The 12701-nt window shown below is 39.7% G+C and overlaps 1 protein-coding gene across 5 annotated transcripts; it reads left to right on the forward strand.

Annotated features, from left to right (window-relative positions):
- The first annotated feature begins 118 nt into the window (after positions 1 to 118).
- LOC138936491 (ubiquitin carboxyl-terminal hydrolase Usp2) lies at positions 119 to 12485 on the forward strand. 5 transcript variants are annotated; one of them, XM_070301920.1, is made up of 9 exons: positions 119 to 394; positions 3129 to 3248; positions 5510 to 5836; positions 5954 to 6037; positions 7099 to 8410; positions 10322 to 10417; positions 10504 to 10856; positions 10944 to 11269; positions 11452 to 12485. In XM_070301920.1, exons 2-9 carry the CDS (start codon positions 3220 to 3222, stop codon positions 11766 to 11768), a joined length of 2844 nt encoding a protein of 947 aa, XP_070158021.1. In that variant the 5' UTR covers positions 119 to 394; positions 3129 to 3219; the 3' UTR covers positions 11769 to 12485. The 5 variants fall into 5 exon arrangements, with proteins under 5 accessions (XP_070158021.1, XP_070158023.1, XP_070158022.1 ...); XM_070301922.1 differs by lacking the exon at positions 3129 to 3248 and having other exon boundaries at positions 120 to 394; XM_070301921.1 differs by lacking the exons at positions 119 to 394; positions 3129 to 3248 and having other exon boundaries at positions 5471 to 5836; positions 7099 to 7969; positions 8045 to 8410.
- The last annotated feature ends 216 nt before the right edge of the window (positions 12486 to 12701 follow it).

A 12701-nucleotide genomic window follows, 5' to 3' on the forward strand; every position in this document is an offset into this window, starting at 1 on the left:
AAAACTTGCGACAGTTCGCAGCTTCCGATTTCCGACGCGACGCGGTGCGCGGGTGCGCGTCTGCGCGTTGGACTTGGACGTATTTTCTCGCGCGCTAGCGCAGTACGCGGTCGTCGTCATCGTCGTTGCTGCTGCCGTCGGCGTCGTCGTCGCCGTCTCCGGTCTCCCTCCGTCTGTCTCCGTCACCACCGCCGCCGCCGCCGCCGCCGCTGCTGTCGCTGCCGCTGCCGCTGCCGTCGCGCCGCAAAGGATGCGATGACCGTCAACGCGGAAATCGGCAACCTTGTATCGCCATATTGTTCGCGCGCACGTTGTTGGCGTTGGCGTATCAGTGCCGATAATATCGCGATACGGCGAGTGTCGAGTGGACCGAGGGAGAACGCGTTGACGAAAGGTAAATACCGATGAATCGCCGAGCGACTGAAACTGACGATATTCAACTCGCATTTAGAGAGAGACGCGTTGGGTTATTACGTGCGCGCACACACACGCGAGCGTATATATGTCAAGTAGGCGATGAATACGCGTTAAAAGCGATTAAAACGCGAATCGATAGCGTTTCTCTCTCTCTCTCTCTCTCTCTCTCTCTCTCTCTCTCTCTCTCAATATAGTTGGCCGCGTGTTACGCTGAATACGGCTAACTTCTCACTTTACCGACCCGATCGGATATACATATCGTATACCGTTGCGCCCGTTGGAATTCGGATTCGGACCATACGTTCCCGGTGACGTCATCGTCGGGATGGCCCGATGAGCTAGTTTCGCTGCTCAATTCGCGTCCTCGAATCGCGCAAACCCGCGACTCCGCAGTCTGCCCGATATCCCCCCCCCCCTTCCCCCAAGAAAGAAATCGCAACACGAGCGAAATGAGGGAAACGATTGCCAAGTGTCACGGTCACGGGTGGTGAGTTTTCGATAATCGACGAACAGGCCAGTCAGCCAGTCCTTCCGCGAATCTTTTTCCGTATTTTCGGCTCTTTTCGGCTGCGCGCCCATTCCTGTACTTTATCGTTGTTTCTCGTCGCCGTGAGTATTTCCATCGACCTTTTCTTTCTTCCTCTCCCCCTTTCTCGCCCATCCACCCTCTCTCTCTCTCTCTCTCTCTCTCTCTCTCTCTCTCTCTCTCTCTCTCTCTCTCTCTCACTGGTTTGACTTTTGCCGCATAGGCGTCTAACGTCTCGCGTTTTGGCATGACACATCTATACAGCGAGATGATTCTTTGACCATGTATCTGTAATGTGTAATTAGCACATTTATGTTATGTTGATAAGATACCGAAGAATGAGAGCGACACGTTTTGCCATCGTAAACTTGGCTCGCGTGTAACGATGGTTAGGTTATCCAGCCGTCTCGATGCGTTTTATAAAAATATTCGTGGACGCGCAACTTCTCCCCTTGCCCGAGTGCCGTCTAAAATCTAAAACGAGAGGACTCAATGTATGTGTGTATATATTTGTGTGTGTGCATGTGTATATATATATATATATATATATATAGCAAATGTTCGCTCTTGAAACGAATCGGCTTTCGTTTAGTTGCAATTTATCGTTTGCGTATTAATTCGTCGAATTAAAAAACAAATTAAAGAACCTCTATTAAAGAACTCCTATTAATCATCGAGATACGTCGGGTGCGGAAGAAAAGTTGGAAAATTTAAATAATATCGAAAAACTTTGAATCGCAACTATAACACCAATGTAACAACGCTTTGAGTGAAAATCAATTTAACTTAATATTCGTGTTGGAGCAAAATATCCGCACGAATACTTGAGCCTCTCATCGTGATATTTACTCTTTTCACGATAATCATACAATCCGATTTGCTCCAAGATGACATGACGAGGCGCGATTTTTCCAATTGTAGTTTACAAGATTTTGCGATAGAGCTACATTTTTTTATCATTTTAATCAATCTTGTGATTTTGAGACGTCGATGCATCGACAATGCGCATTATATACTCGTTGCAATATTCCGTGGAAAAAAAAAAATAAGTATAAACGTTCTCATGTTTACGCGCAAAAACGTATATGTGCGGGCGACAATATTTTGCTATTATTTTCCATTGCATTCGTGTCTTTGGCTTTGACGGAAGATGGGATATCGATCAGTCGCTTCTCCGTAGCATATTCGATGAAGCCTTAAGGTCATCATCGGTATATATACTGGGTGGCCCATTTTAATCCATCCAGTCGAATATCTCAAAAACCAAGCCCGGAAGAAAAAAATGTTTCAGACAAAAATTGTGTGGCTTCAAGGGGGCCATAAGATGGTGACGATGATTTGACCTTGGAAAATCATTTGAAGGTCATGAGAAGGTCAACTTTAAAATCTTAAATGAAAACCCCCATTTTTTATTTAGTATTCTTGTAGCTGACATCGAGAGCTTTCCAAAACACTATAAAGTATTTTTTCATTAAGTACTTTTTGAGTTATTTTATATTTTAATCTGACATATTTTGATATAAAAAATAAAATATTTCGTAAAATATTCAGTTTTCGATAATTTTACCGTAATACTTCTATGTACAGAATAATAAGACAAATTAATTAGTGCCAAAAAAAAACAAATAATTGTTTAAAAAAATACATTGTAAATAATTTTCTTAAAAACAATTTTTTTTTTTTTTTATACTAATTGATTTGTCTCATTATTCTGTACATAGAAGTATTACGGTAAAATGATCAAAAACTAAATATTTTACGAGATATTTAATTTTGTATATCAAAATATGTCAGATTAAAATATAAAATAACTCAAAAAGTACTTAATAAAAGAATATTTTATTATAGCGTTTTGGAAAGCTCTCGATGTCAGCTACAAGAATACTAAATAAAAAATGTGGGTTTCTATTTAAGATTTTAAAGTTGACCTTCACATGAGCTTCAAATGATTTTCCAAGGTCAAATCATCGTCACCATCTTATGGCCCCCTTGAAGCCATACAACTTTTGTTTGAAACATTTTTCGATTTAACGCAGTGTTTCTGAGATATTTGAGTGGGTCCTTTAAAATGGAACATCCTGTATATATATATACCGATATCTATCCTGTATACGCAAATCGTATATCGTCTTTAGTGCGTGTGAATGATCGTTCTCGAATAATTAATTTCCTTTTCTTTTTACAGAAAAACGGAAACGTTGAATCCTGAATGATATTCCATGCCGATACCATCATTTTTAATTCGTACCTTTATTTAACATTTGTATACACTTGAGATGATCCTTGAAGAAGCGAGACTAAATACGTATGTACACTAATTACGAGTGGTACTCGTGCTACTTTTTTAACCTTACGCGGTTAAATGGCGGTTAAATAAACGAACGCAGTCGGACATAAATCGCTGTGAAATTAATCAACGACATCCCGAGCAAAGAAATCTACGCGTTATATCATAATTCATGGTGTTACGTCTCGTATAATTTAATCAAATCGTAATCTGTCTCTGCAGAAGCTTTACTCGCGCGGACATCATTCCCTTACATGTTAATTACTACGTTAATGCTCTGGTATTATATATTATGTTAAATGATATGAATATAATTTACAGAAAAGAAGAAAAGTAACGTATTTATCTGAGAATAGAGTCTATCTAATATTAATAACGAGATACACGTTATATACGACCGTAAATCGTCTCACGTCGCTAATGTCTCGGGGACATTATCTCGATTCTATAATTATTATCGTAACTAGTTCAAAAAGATCTTCCAGAGTATTTATCGCGATCGAAATATAAATAAAACTCGTTTACTTTTCCGTTAAAACGCCATATATATCATTAAATAGATATAATAGGCATTGGCGAAAAATAAATCTGTGTAGGTCGAAGCGAATCGTTATCGTAAAAAGATTTAAAAAGTTTCGACCTTCGAAATCACAAAACTAGAATCTATATAATATCGTATCATATACGTATACGTATACATGCGTGTAACGGTATTGACCGAAGACACGTATTCTAACGAGTTTATATCGTGAAATTGATTACATCATTTTGATTCGATTATTTTCTCTATACGATTATGTAATGATATTATTGATTCTATACCGTTGTTGGAAACACTCGGTAAAGCGTATAATTTGCCGCAAAAGTTACGGTTACGCAACGAGTACCGTATGCATTATGCATATATATGTACAATCTGTTCTAGATTTACATAAACAACAATCTGTCATTTCTTCGTCAACGAGTCGTTTAGATTTCAGTGCGGTTCTTCGATTCGTTTTTATATTCGAATGTTTTTTACGTGATATATAATACATTGTCGCGTTCTCGATGAATTTTATTCGTCATATTTGATATATCGAAAAACGGCATTATTTTTGTTATTAGAAGTTTAATAAAAAGTCGCGTCTATATCGCTGTTGAAACTGTAAGAATTTTTATGTGGTCTCATTTGTGTGTACATTAAACTTGAGTGTCTATCGCTGTGTACCACTTTTGTGTGATATCAAAAAGTCAACGAGATATCTATAGAGATATCGGCGAATGAATACTCTCTTGTATTATTCTCTACCCCTACGATCATTACATTATTTTACATATCGCAAATCATTTACGCGCGACTCGAGAACATTTTCATTTTTAACGAGACTAGATGCAAAATCGTGCCACTTGAGCAAAGTAAGAGTATACGCGCGCCTGCCGCATAGCTTTGTAACAAAATCTTGAAACGACACGGTTTATATTGGATTCCGGCCTTCTACTACGCATCGGACTCTGGTGAAAAGTGGGACGGCTGCCAAATCAGTCGGGAAAAAATCCGCGATCTATTGACGCCGGCCACTTTTCCATTTTCTTCCATTTCCTCGCTATTACGACGCGATTATTTATAACGACAAAAATAACGGGAGGGTTATTAAATGGGACGAGTGCTGTTACTCTATTGTTATAAACGTGAATACCAATCTCGTTGCATTTTTTTTTTTTCTTATTTTTTTTCTCATTCAAAATTATAACTTGTGCTCTCGGATCGCAAATCTATATATTATTCAGCGGTAACGTGGGATGGTCAACTTGGGATGGACCATTAGTTACTATAGGAATCTTTGGACATTTTATAAAGAGGTAAAGAGATTACTCAAACAAGACGAGATCGAATCGAGTAAAGCTCGAATTAAATTTGTCTGTATTGTTCGCCAAGATGACGATATTCTTTCTCTCTCTCGTTTTATATATTAGATGCTTATAATTATATATAATACACATATATATTAAATGTATTATCCGAAGCCCGATTATTTATACGCGCGCGCGGGTATATAACGATCGATAATAAAATTTCTGATACACGTACGCTTTAATCAAATTCATTTTGGATCAAAGCCGTCATCAGTTCTTTTGGAATATTTAATCCTGCAAACGTTGTGTGTGTATGTGTGTGTGTGTGCGCGCGCGCGTTTTTTTTCAAAGTCACAATAAACCCGTGATATTTCGTTAATAGAATATTACGCTTTATTTTTTAGAGTTCGCATGAGAATAGTGTGCAGTAAAATGAATTTCAGGCACTCGACGAAGAAACTCGACGAGGAGATTGGCGAATCGCGACACGCAATGTCGTATCATCGCGGTGGGCAGACGGGCGCCGTAGCGGTATCGTACAGCACAAGTCCAATGCCGCATTCGCCTAACCGGAGATACTCGAGCGGCACCGGTAGCGGGAGTACCGCCACATCCGGTATCGGGAGCACGACGTCCAAGTTCAATACCTACCGTCCCGGTGGCACCTCCTCGCTCCTCGATCGACCCACGACCAGTTTCTATTCCACGGCTGGTCTGCCCTCTAACTACATCTCCTCCGAGTACAGACGATCCTATTGCGTTCCGGGAAGGTTAGTATATACATCTCGAATACACCTGTACTAAGAACATGCGTACGGGAAACTGGCGATTATCTTTTTAAGTTACAATGTGACAAAATGTATTTATATAATTGATCGGCTCTGCAGCTTCTATTCGTCGGCTTCTACCGGCACGAGCATCCGCAGGAACTATTCATCCGAGTACAGTCGATCCAACTGCTCACCCGCAAGGTGAGCAATCTCCGACGTAGGCTTTAGAGAGGTTGACGATTGCGAAACATGAAACATTTTTCTTATGATGCAGATGGAATCGATAGTTGACATGTCTATATAACAACTATATAATATTAGCAAATAGCAAATTGCTTACATTTTTTTGATTTAAGAAAGAGAGAGAGAGAGAGAAATAACTTTTTAAAAATATGATAAATTTAATATCGTTTTACTCTTAATAATACGTAATTATATTTTTAATGGGGGTTACATTGTGGTGATAGATGGCTTTCTAAAGTCTCGTACAAGTCTAGTCACTTGCTTTTGTTCACGCGTTACTATAATTCAATTACGAGAACGATGCGATATATTTTCATTCGTATAAGTGATATAGGTAACCGACGGTAAAGGTCTATGTCAATTGCAAATGGGTCGCACGCAAAGTTTGCTACCTATTATTCCAAACCATATAACTTTATTCCTTTAGGAACTGAAAGGTAGTAACCGTTGTAAAGCAAAATTCAGCAGCTATTATCGAGGGAGCGCGTAACCATCGATCTATCGATTTTAAATAAGCACTTCGGAATGTAGGATCGTGGACCTTAACCTTGCAAGATTGTGTATGCAGTGCGTTTGCGTTTTAAAAAATACTTTTACACTTTTATACTTTTTCCTTCGGGCAGCCATGATTGGATTATCGACGACGATGATTTGTCGGACGGCGCGGTTTCCCGAAAAACATATTCATAAATATCTAATACGCAAAAGAGAGCATACGCACCACCTTGCTAAGACTATCGCGTTTTTGTAAACGATATCGCGAGTGATGACTTGATTTAGCAATTTCTCGATACTGACGAAATATTGTAAAATAATTCCGCTTGGCGGCGGAAATGTTTATATCTCAAAAGTGCGCATGCCGGTCTCTTCGCCGAAGAATGCGTCTATACTTGCGCGCATTGCATAACGCAATTTTGCGAAGAGTGTAGCAGAGTAGGCAGCACCTGGCCGCAGGCCCAATCTGGCGAGAAACATGACCGCACAATATTTTTACATACATCTTGGATGAATTTTCACAGGTCAGTCTCGTCGTCGTCGTACGGCGAAACGGGTGGCGGCGCTGCGACAAGCACCAGCAGCGTTAACGGCACCAGTAGCGGCAGATACATCTCCTCAACGTCGAGCGCCTCGAGTTCATCGTCTTCGAGAGAGCGTAGCAACGTTGATGCGGCCGCCGATATTATCAGCAGGTATTCGCCAGCCAGTTACGTGCCGAATATCCAACGTCAGCAACAAGCGAATAGCGGCAACGCGCACCACTGGAGGCACCGTTCGACATCGTCGTCTCTGAGCGAGTTGTTTGGCGGTGACGAGCGCGAAGTAGAGCGCAGAGATCTACGTCCAGAGTCTTCGCTTTCCTTGTTATCCTCCTCCTCGTCCGCCGCCGTCGTCGGCGCGGTTGGTTCATGGTCGAAATCTAACAAGAGAAGACCAATATCTACAAACAGCACGGTGCCCACCATAGCCGCCGGGCATGCACGCGCGGACAGCGCCGCGTCTCTTGCCGAGGTAACAACCATTATCGACGACGATCACAATACGCGTAAATTAAACGACGACGATGACGACGATGGCGACGACGACGACAACGACGACGACGACGATACCAAAGACATTAACGACGATCAGCATAACAACAACGGCAACATCAGCTCCAACGGGCAGGACAGCAACGACGAAGGTATCGCGTGCGGATACGGCATTAACAACAACGACGACAACGACGAGGACGAGGACAACGACGACGATAACAACGATGACGATAATCTCAACAATCACCACTTCCACCAACAGCGCCGTCACCGATCAGACGAGGTCTTGCCCGCTAAGCATAATCTTCTCTCTCCCACCACCCCCGCTGGTGGTAGTGGTAGTGGTTTGATTAGTGATGTTAGTAGCCTTGACCTGTTAACTAACCACGCGACTAATACTCGTAACGAACTGCTGATCAATAACAACGTTCAGAACAAGGTGATAGGAGGAAAGGAAGAAGAAGACGAGATTGCGACGACCAACAAGGTAACGCGCGATGCCGACAATGTTCCGTCGATCGTCACGCATCTACAAAATAATTGCATCAACGACCGAGACATTTCTGAAGATGGTGAGGAGGAAAGAAACGACAGCTCGGATGTTTTTGGCGGAGCGCCGCCGATAGACAGTGTAGCCGGTAGACCATCCGTTACACACGGCGACGATCCATCTGTTCCTTCGACATCAAGGAGAACCGATCAGTCTGGTCTTTTCTCGAATACCGACCACCAGACATCTTCATCGACAAATCCATCCACGGGGCATCAGAGTATTTACCGCAGTGTCAACGAGCAATACGTGAGTGTGTTTGTAAACGATATGTTTCGGCCTGGTGCAGCATAGCAGCAATATACTTTATACACACTACACACACATATATCTGATTTTTATAATTGACTTTTAATAATAGAAATTTTTCTATGCATATACTTTTTTTCGGAAATTTTGTATATTGATTTCCGCGATTCCGTCGATGCTGTACCGTGCCTTAATGTTTTCTTTTAAAATGTTGAATTAATAATCATACAACCATAGATCTTACAACAATCTTAGTATCAAAAACGTGAGTATAATGCATATCCTTATGAAGGTCAAGATACAATAGATTTCGATGTAGATATTTGCGCGGAATACATAAATCATATACATGTTGGAATCGCGTTAATAATTCTCACAAAAAGTGTATATATTGAAAGTTATATCGATTGTTTGTATTTTTATTGATGATCCGTAGAGAAAGATCTTGTATTAAAAGAATTTTCTTCTTCTTCGATTATCGACATTTGTCGATAAATAGATTTAATCGTATTTCGACACATGTTAAGAGAGGAGAATTACACCGCTATACGCGATTTATTTACTTCTCACCCATCTCTATTACGAAATCTCTTTGCCCTCTCGCCGTCTTTCCAACTAGAGTCTCTTCAAAGTTAGTCGCGGGCGTCGCTCCATTTTATTAATAGCTTAGAGCTCTTTCTCTCTTCTTCCCGACCTCTTCGAGAGATAGAGGCACGTACTCGTACTACAGTATTTCGTGATAATTTACGATAGATTTCTCTTTCCAGAATTTGCACACTTCTTTACGTAGATTCTACCATGTAATCGAGAATGTATTAATATAATAATCGCGATCGCGTAAAACGAACAAAGTGAAGCGATCGTAATTGCGTTTCTAACTCATAAACTGTTTATAACTGTCCTTATTATATAATATAAATTGAGTTTGCGCGAGTTATCCATTGCATTAACAAAATCAACATTCCAAGGTTCCATTGTGTCTGAATAACAAAACGAAAACGTTTGTAAAAAAGATATAATAACTTTCATTCCGCAATAATGATATTATACGTTACAATAATCGTTAAAGTAGCGTTTATAATTAACATACATTGACAAGTATGAATCATCTTTCCTCATTATTTAGACGCACGCGCTACGTATTGCGTGCAACGAAAAAAAAAAAGACAAACATTTTGATCGTATAATTGTGAGATTCTTCAAAATACTATTATTTGGAAATCGTGTGGCCAATCATATAAACTGGCTCATATCCAAGTGATAGGATGGGCTTTGTGGTGTCTGTGGACAACGATAAGCCTCTTGTCCATTTATGCCTTTTTCCTTGGCATCGCGACACCTTTGATATCCTACAAACGTATTTCGACTAGAATTAATGCGATACGCGTCGATAATTCGGCGATAATTCCGCTCCGCTCCATCTCACATACTGTTCAATCTTCTTCGTTTGTTTCACATTCACAGGTGAGTACTCGAGGAATTGCAAAAATATTTTTCTGCATATTGCCGATTGAATCGATTGCCTTTATCTTTATCGTCTTTTGTATAAACTAAAAATACATTAAGACATTTTCCTATCCCGTTTGTAAATCTATATTTTAATAAACATAACAATGTCCATACATATATACGTGTGCCTAACAAGCTGTTACAAATCTAATTCGCGCGTTTTTACTTTGTGTTTGTATAATATAAGTTTGCTGTCCCGCTTAAGCCTTCTTTTATCGAATAATGTTTCATCGATCCAAGAACCAGTGAAGGTTTACATACTTATAAAAAAAGAAAAAAGACAATTCCCCCCCAAGACGAGACGATATTTACAACGATATATAAACTATGCGCCCCCGTTTAATTAACAATAGTCGTGGAGCAACTTACTCGCGTAAATAATAATGATTTAATAATTTCCAGGAAGGAAATCCGACAAATAGATCAGTACGTAACCGCCTGCAAGCTTCACGCGATGAACGATGTGGTTTAAACGGCTTACGAAATATTGGAAATACAGTGAGTATATTTTTAACGAAATATATGGTTTCTCTCACCTTGGCCGCTACATATATTCTTAATATATATATATATAATTATTTTAGTGTTTCATGAACAGCGTGATCCAGTGTTTAAGCAACACGAGACCTCTGTTGGAGTATTTGTTAAACGAACAATATCTGGCCGACATAAATACTACTACGTCCAGCATGAAAGGCGCTCTGATCAAAGCGTTCAGCCAAGTGATCCACGAGTTGTGGGAGGTGGGCGGTGATCACGTGGTAAACACAACCGCGCTCAAGTCTCAGATACAGAGATTCGCGCCACGTTTTATGGGCTACAGTCAACAAGATGCTCAAGAGTTTCTTAGATACTTGCTAGAGGGTTTGCACGAAGATGTCAACAGAGTCACTACAAAGCTACCACCCATACATGGAGATATACCCGATAGTTATACGTAAGTGTAGACATTTAAAAGCGCGTTCATATAAAACGTGTTTGTTCGAATTACAACAAAATTCAACATTGCTGTTATTTCATATAGGGATATGCAAAAAGCGGTAGAGAGTTGGAAACGTTATCTACGCAGCGAAGACAGTATGATTGTCGATGTTTTCGTCGGGCAATTACGTTCGTCTTTACATTGCACCTCTTGCGATCATGTATCGGTCACACTCGACCCGTTCTGGGATTTAAGTTTGCCGATACCAGGCAGAAGCGGGACAGTAAAATTGAGTCAATGCTTGGAGCATTTTACTCGAGAGGAGGTGTTGGACGGCGATGAAAAACCAACATGTTCCAAATGTCAAATGAGAAGAAAGTGTACCAAGAGCTTCAGCATACAGAAATTTCCGAAAATTTTGGTAATTCGTATCCTTTTTTTTGAAATTGATATAACGTCCGATTGTACATCTATGTCGTCGCTTTTATATTTATTTATATCGTATAATCGATGCCATTTCAAAGAAAGAGAAAAATGTAAATGTAGATTTAGTTTTATTACAAGCAAAGATTGATGAAAAGGATATTTTTCTTAATATTCTATACGTTAGATTTGAAACGTTTTTCTCCGATGGAACGTTTCCGCGGCAAGCTGAACGTGATGGTGGACTTTCCGTTGACGGGTTTAGATCTCAGTGCCTTTGCCGCCCCGAGAGTTCCGGGCTGTACGTACAATCTGTATGGGGTCGCGAATCACTCGGGTACGACATACTCTGGTCATTATACCGCGTACTGTAAGCATCCGTACTCGGGAGAATGGCACGAGTATAACGACAGCCGGGTGTCCGTTGTGTCTGCACGATCAGTCGTTTCCAGTGAAGCCTATGTACTGTTTTACGAACAACAGCCTCATAGTTCTCACTTGTAACCTTACGCCATGTCTAGAGAGTAAACACAATCATCTTGCCTCTCTCGATACCTCAACTCAGCCTAGTAAAAACTCTGTTTTCTGACATGATGAAAAGCGACTAAACATTGAAACATTGAACGGAGGGCTCGATCCCTCCTGGGTAACAAAGTTCATTGCGACCTTGTTGGCGATAATCGTGTCTCCTCCTGCGATACGCTTCTGGATATAACATGGTACAATGTCCCTTTATATAACAAGATTACGCGAGATCGATAATTGAATATAATTAATGATTATACATACTCGACATACACACTTGACATGGGAAATTATTTCCGCATCAAGTTTAATATGTATGAAATTATTTATTTATTTCTTACGTAAAAAAATGTGTTTTGTGAGATAATTTATATCGCAATCGTGTTTGTGAAATAGGACAATATATTTTTATTTATTGCTTTAATCGCATGCAGGACTATAAAGCGCTGTTTCAATTTTGAAGAGAATAAAGAGGTACGATGATACAAAGTCGCCAAAGATTGTACACACACACACACACATACACACATACACATACTATGCATAGTGCTTCAGATGTCTAGTTACTTTTGAATAGACGATATATACATATAATACATCTCCCTCACTCTTCACTCAATGTTACATTGTGGCGCGACGTACGGCTATTTACTTTTGTAAAATATTTTGTTTAATATAACCACAAGTCACACAAGAGTTATTTATTATAATTTATGGAAAAAGAGAAAATAAAATAATATATTCGATAACTGACAAATATATATAAATATATATTATACGCAGTATACATATAACATATTTTAATAAAGATGATGGATTAGGGGAAAAAATCTATCGAAGAATATATTGCATAAATTTGTAAAAGATGAAAAAGATACTGTATTTTGATCAGATGTAAAAGTGCAAGATTAT

The sequence above is a fragment of the Polyergus mexicanus genome, unplaced genomic scaffold (genome assembly GCF_030449975.1).
Source record: "Polyergus mexicanus isolate NDT 795.1 unplaced genomic scaffold, iyPolMexi1.0 SCAF_9, whole genome shotgun sequence".
Lineage (NCBI taxonomy): Eukaryota > Metazoa > Arthropoda > Insecta > Hymenoptera > Formicidae > Polyergus > Polyergus mexicanus.

What these genes read in the sequence shown, in the direction of transcription:
- LOC138936491 (XM_070301919.1), top strand. Translation starts at nt 5,478, where the DNA reads ATGAGAATAGTGTGCAGTAAAATGAATTTCAGGCACTCGACGAAGAAA. An exon ending in TCCAACTGCTCACCCGCAAG is followed by an intron (nt 6,038 to 7,098) that starts GTGAGCAATCTC and finishes GAATTTTCACAG; the next exon opens with GTCAGTCTCGTCGTCGTCGT. An exon ending in TCCGAAAATTTTGGTAATTC is followed by an intron (nt 11,270 to 11,451) that starts GTATCCTTTTTT and finishes TCTATACGTTAG; the next exon opens with ATTTGAAACGTTTTTCTCCG.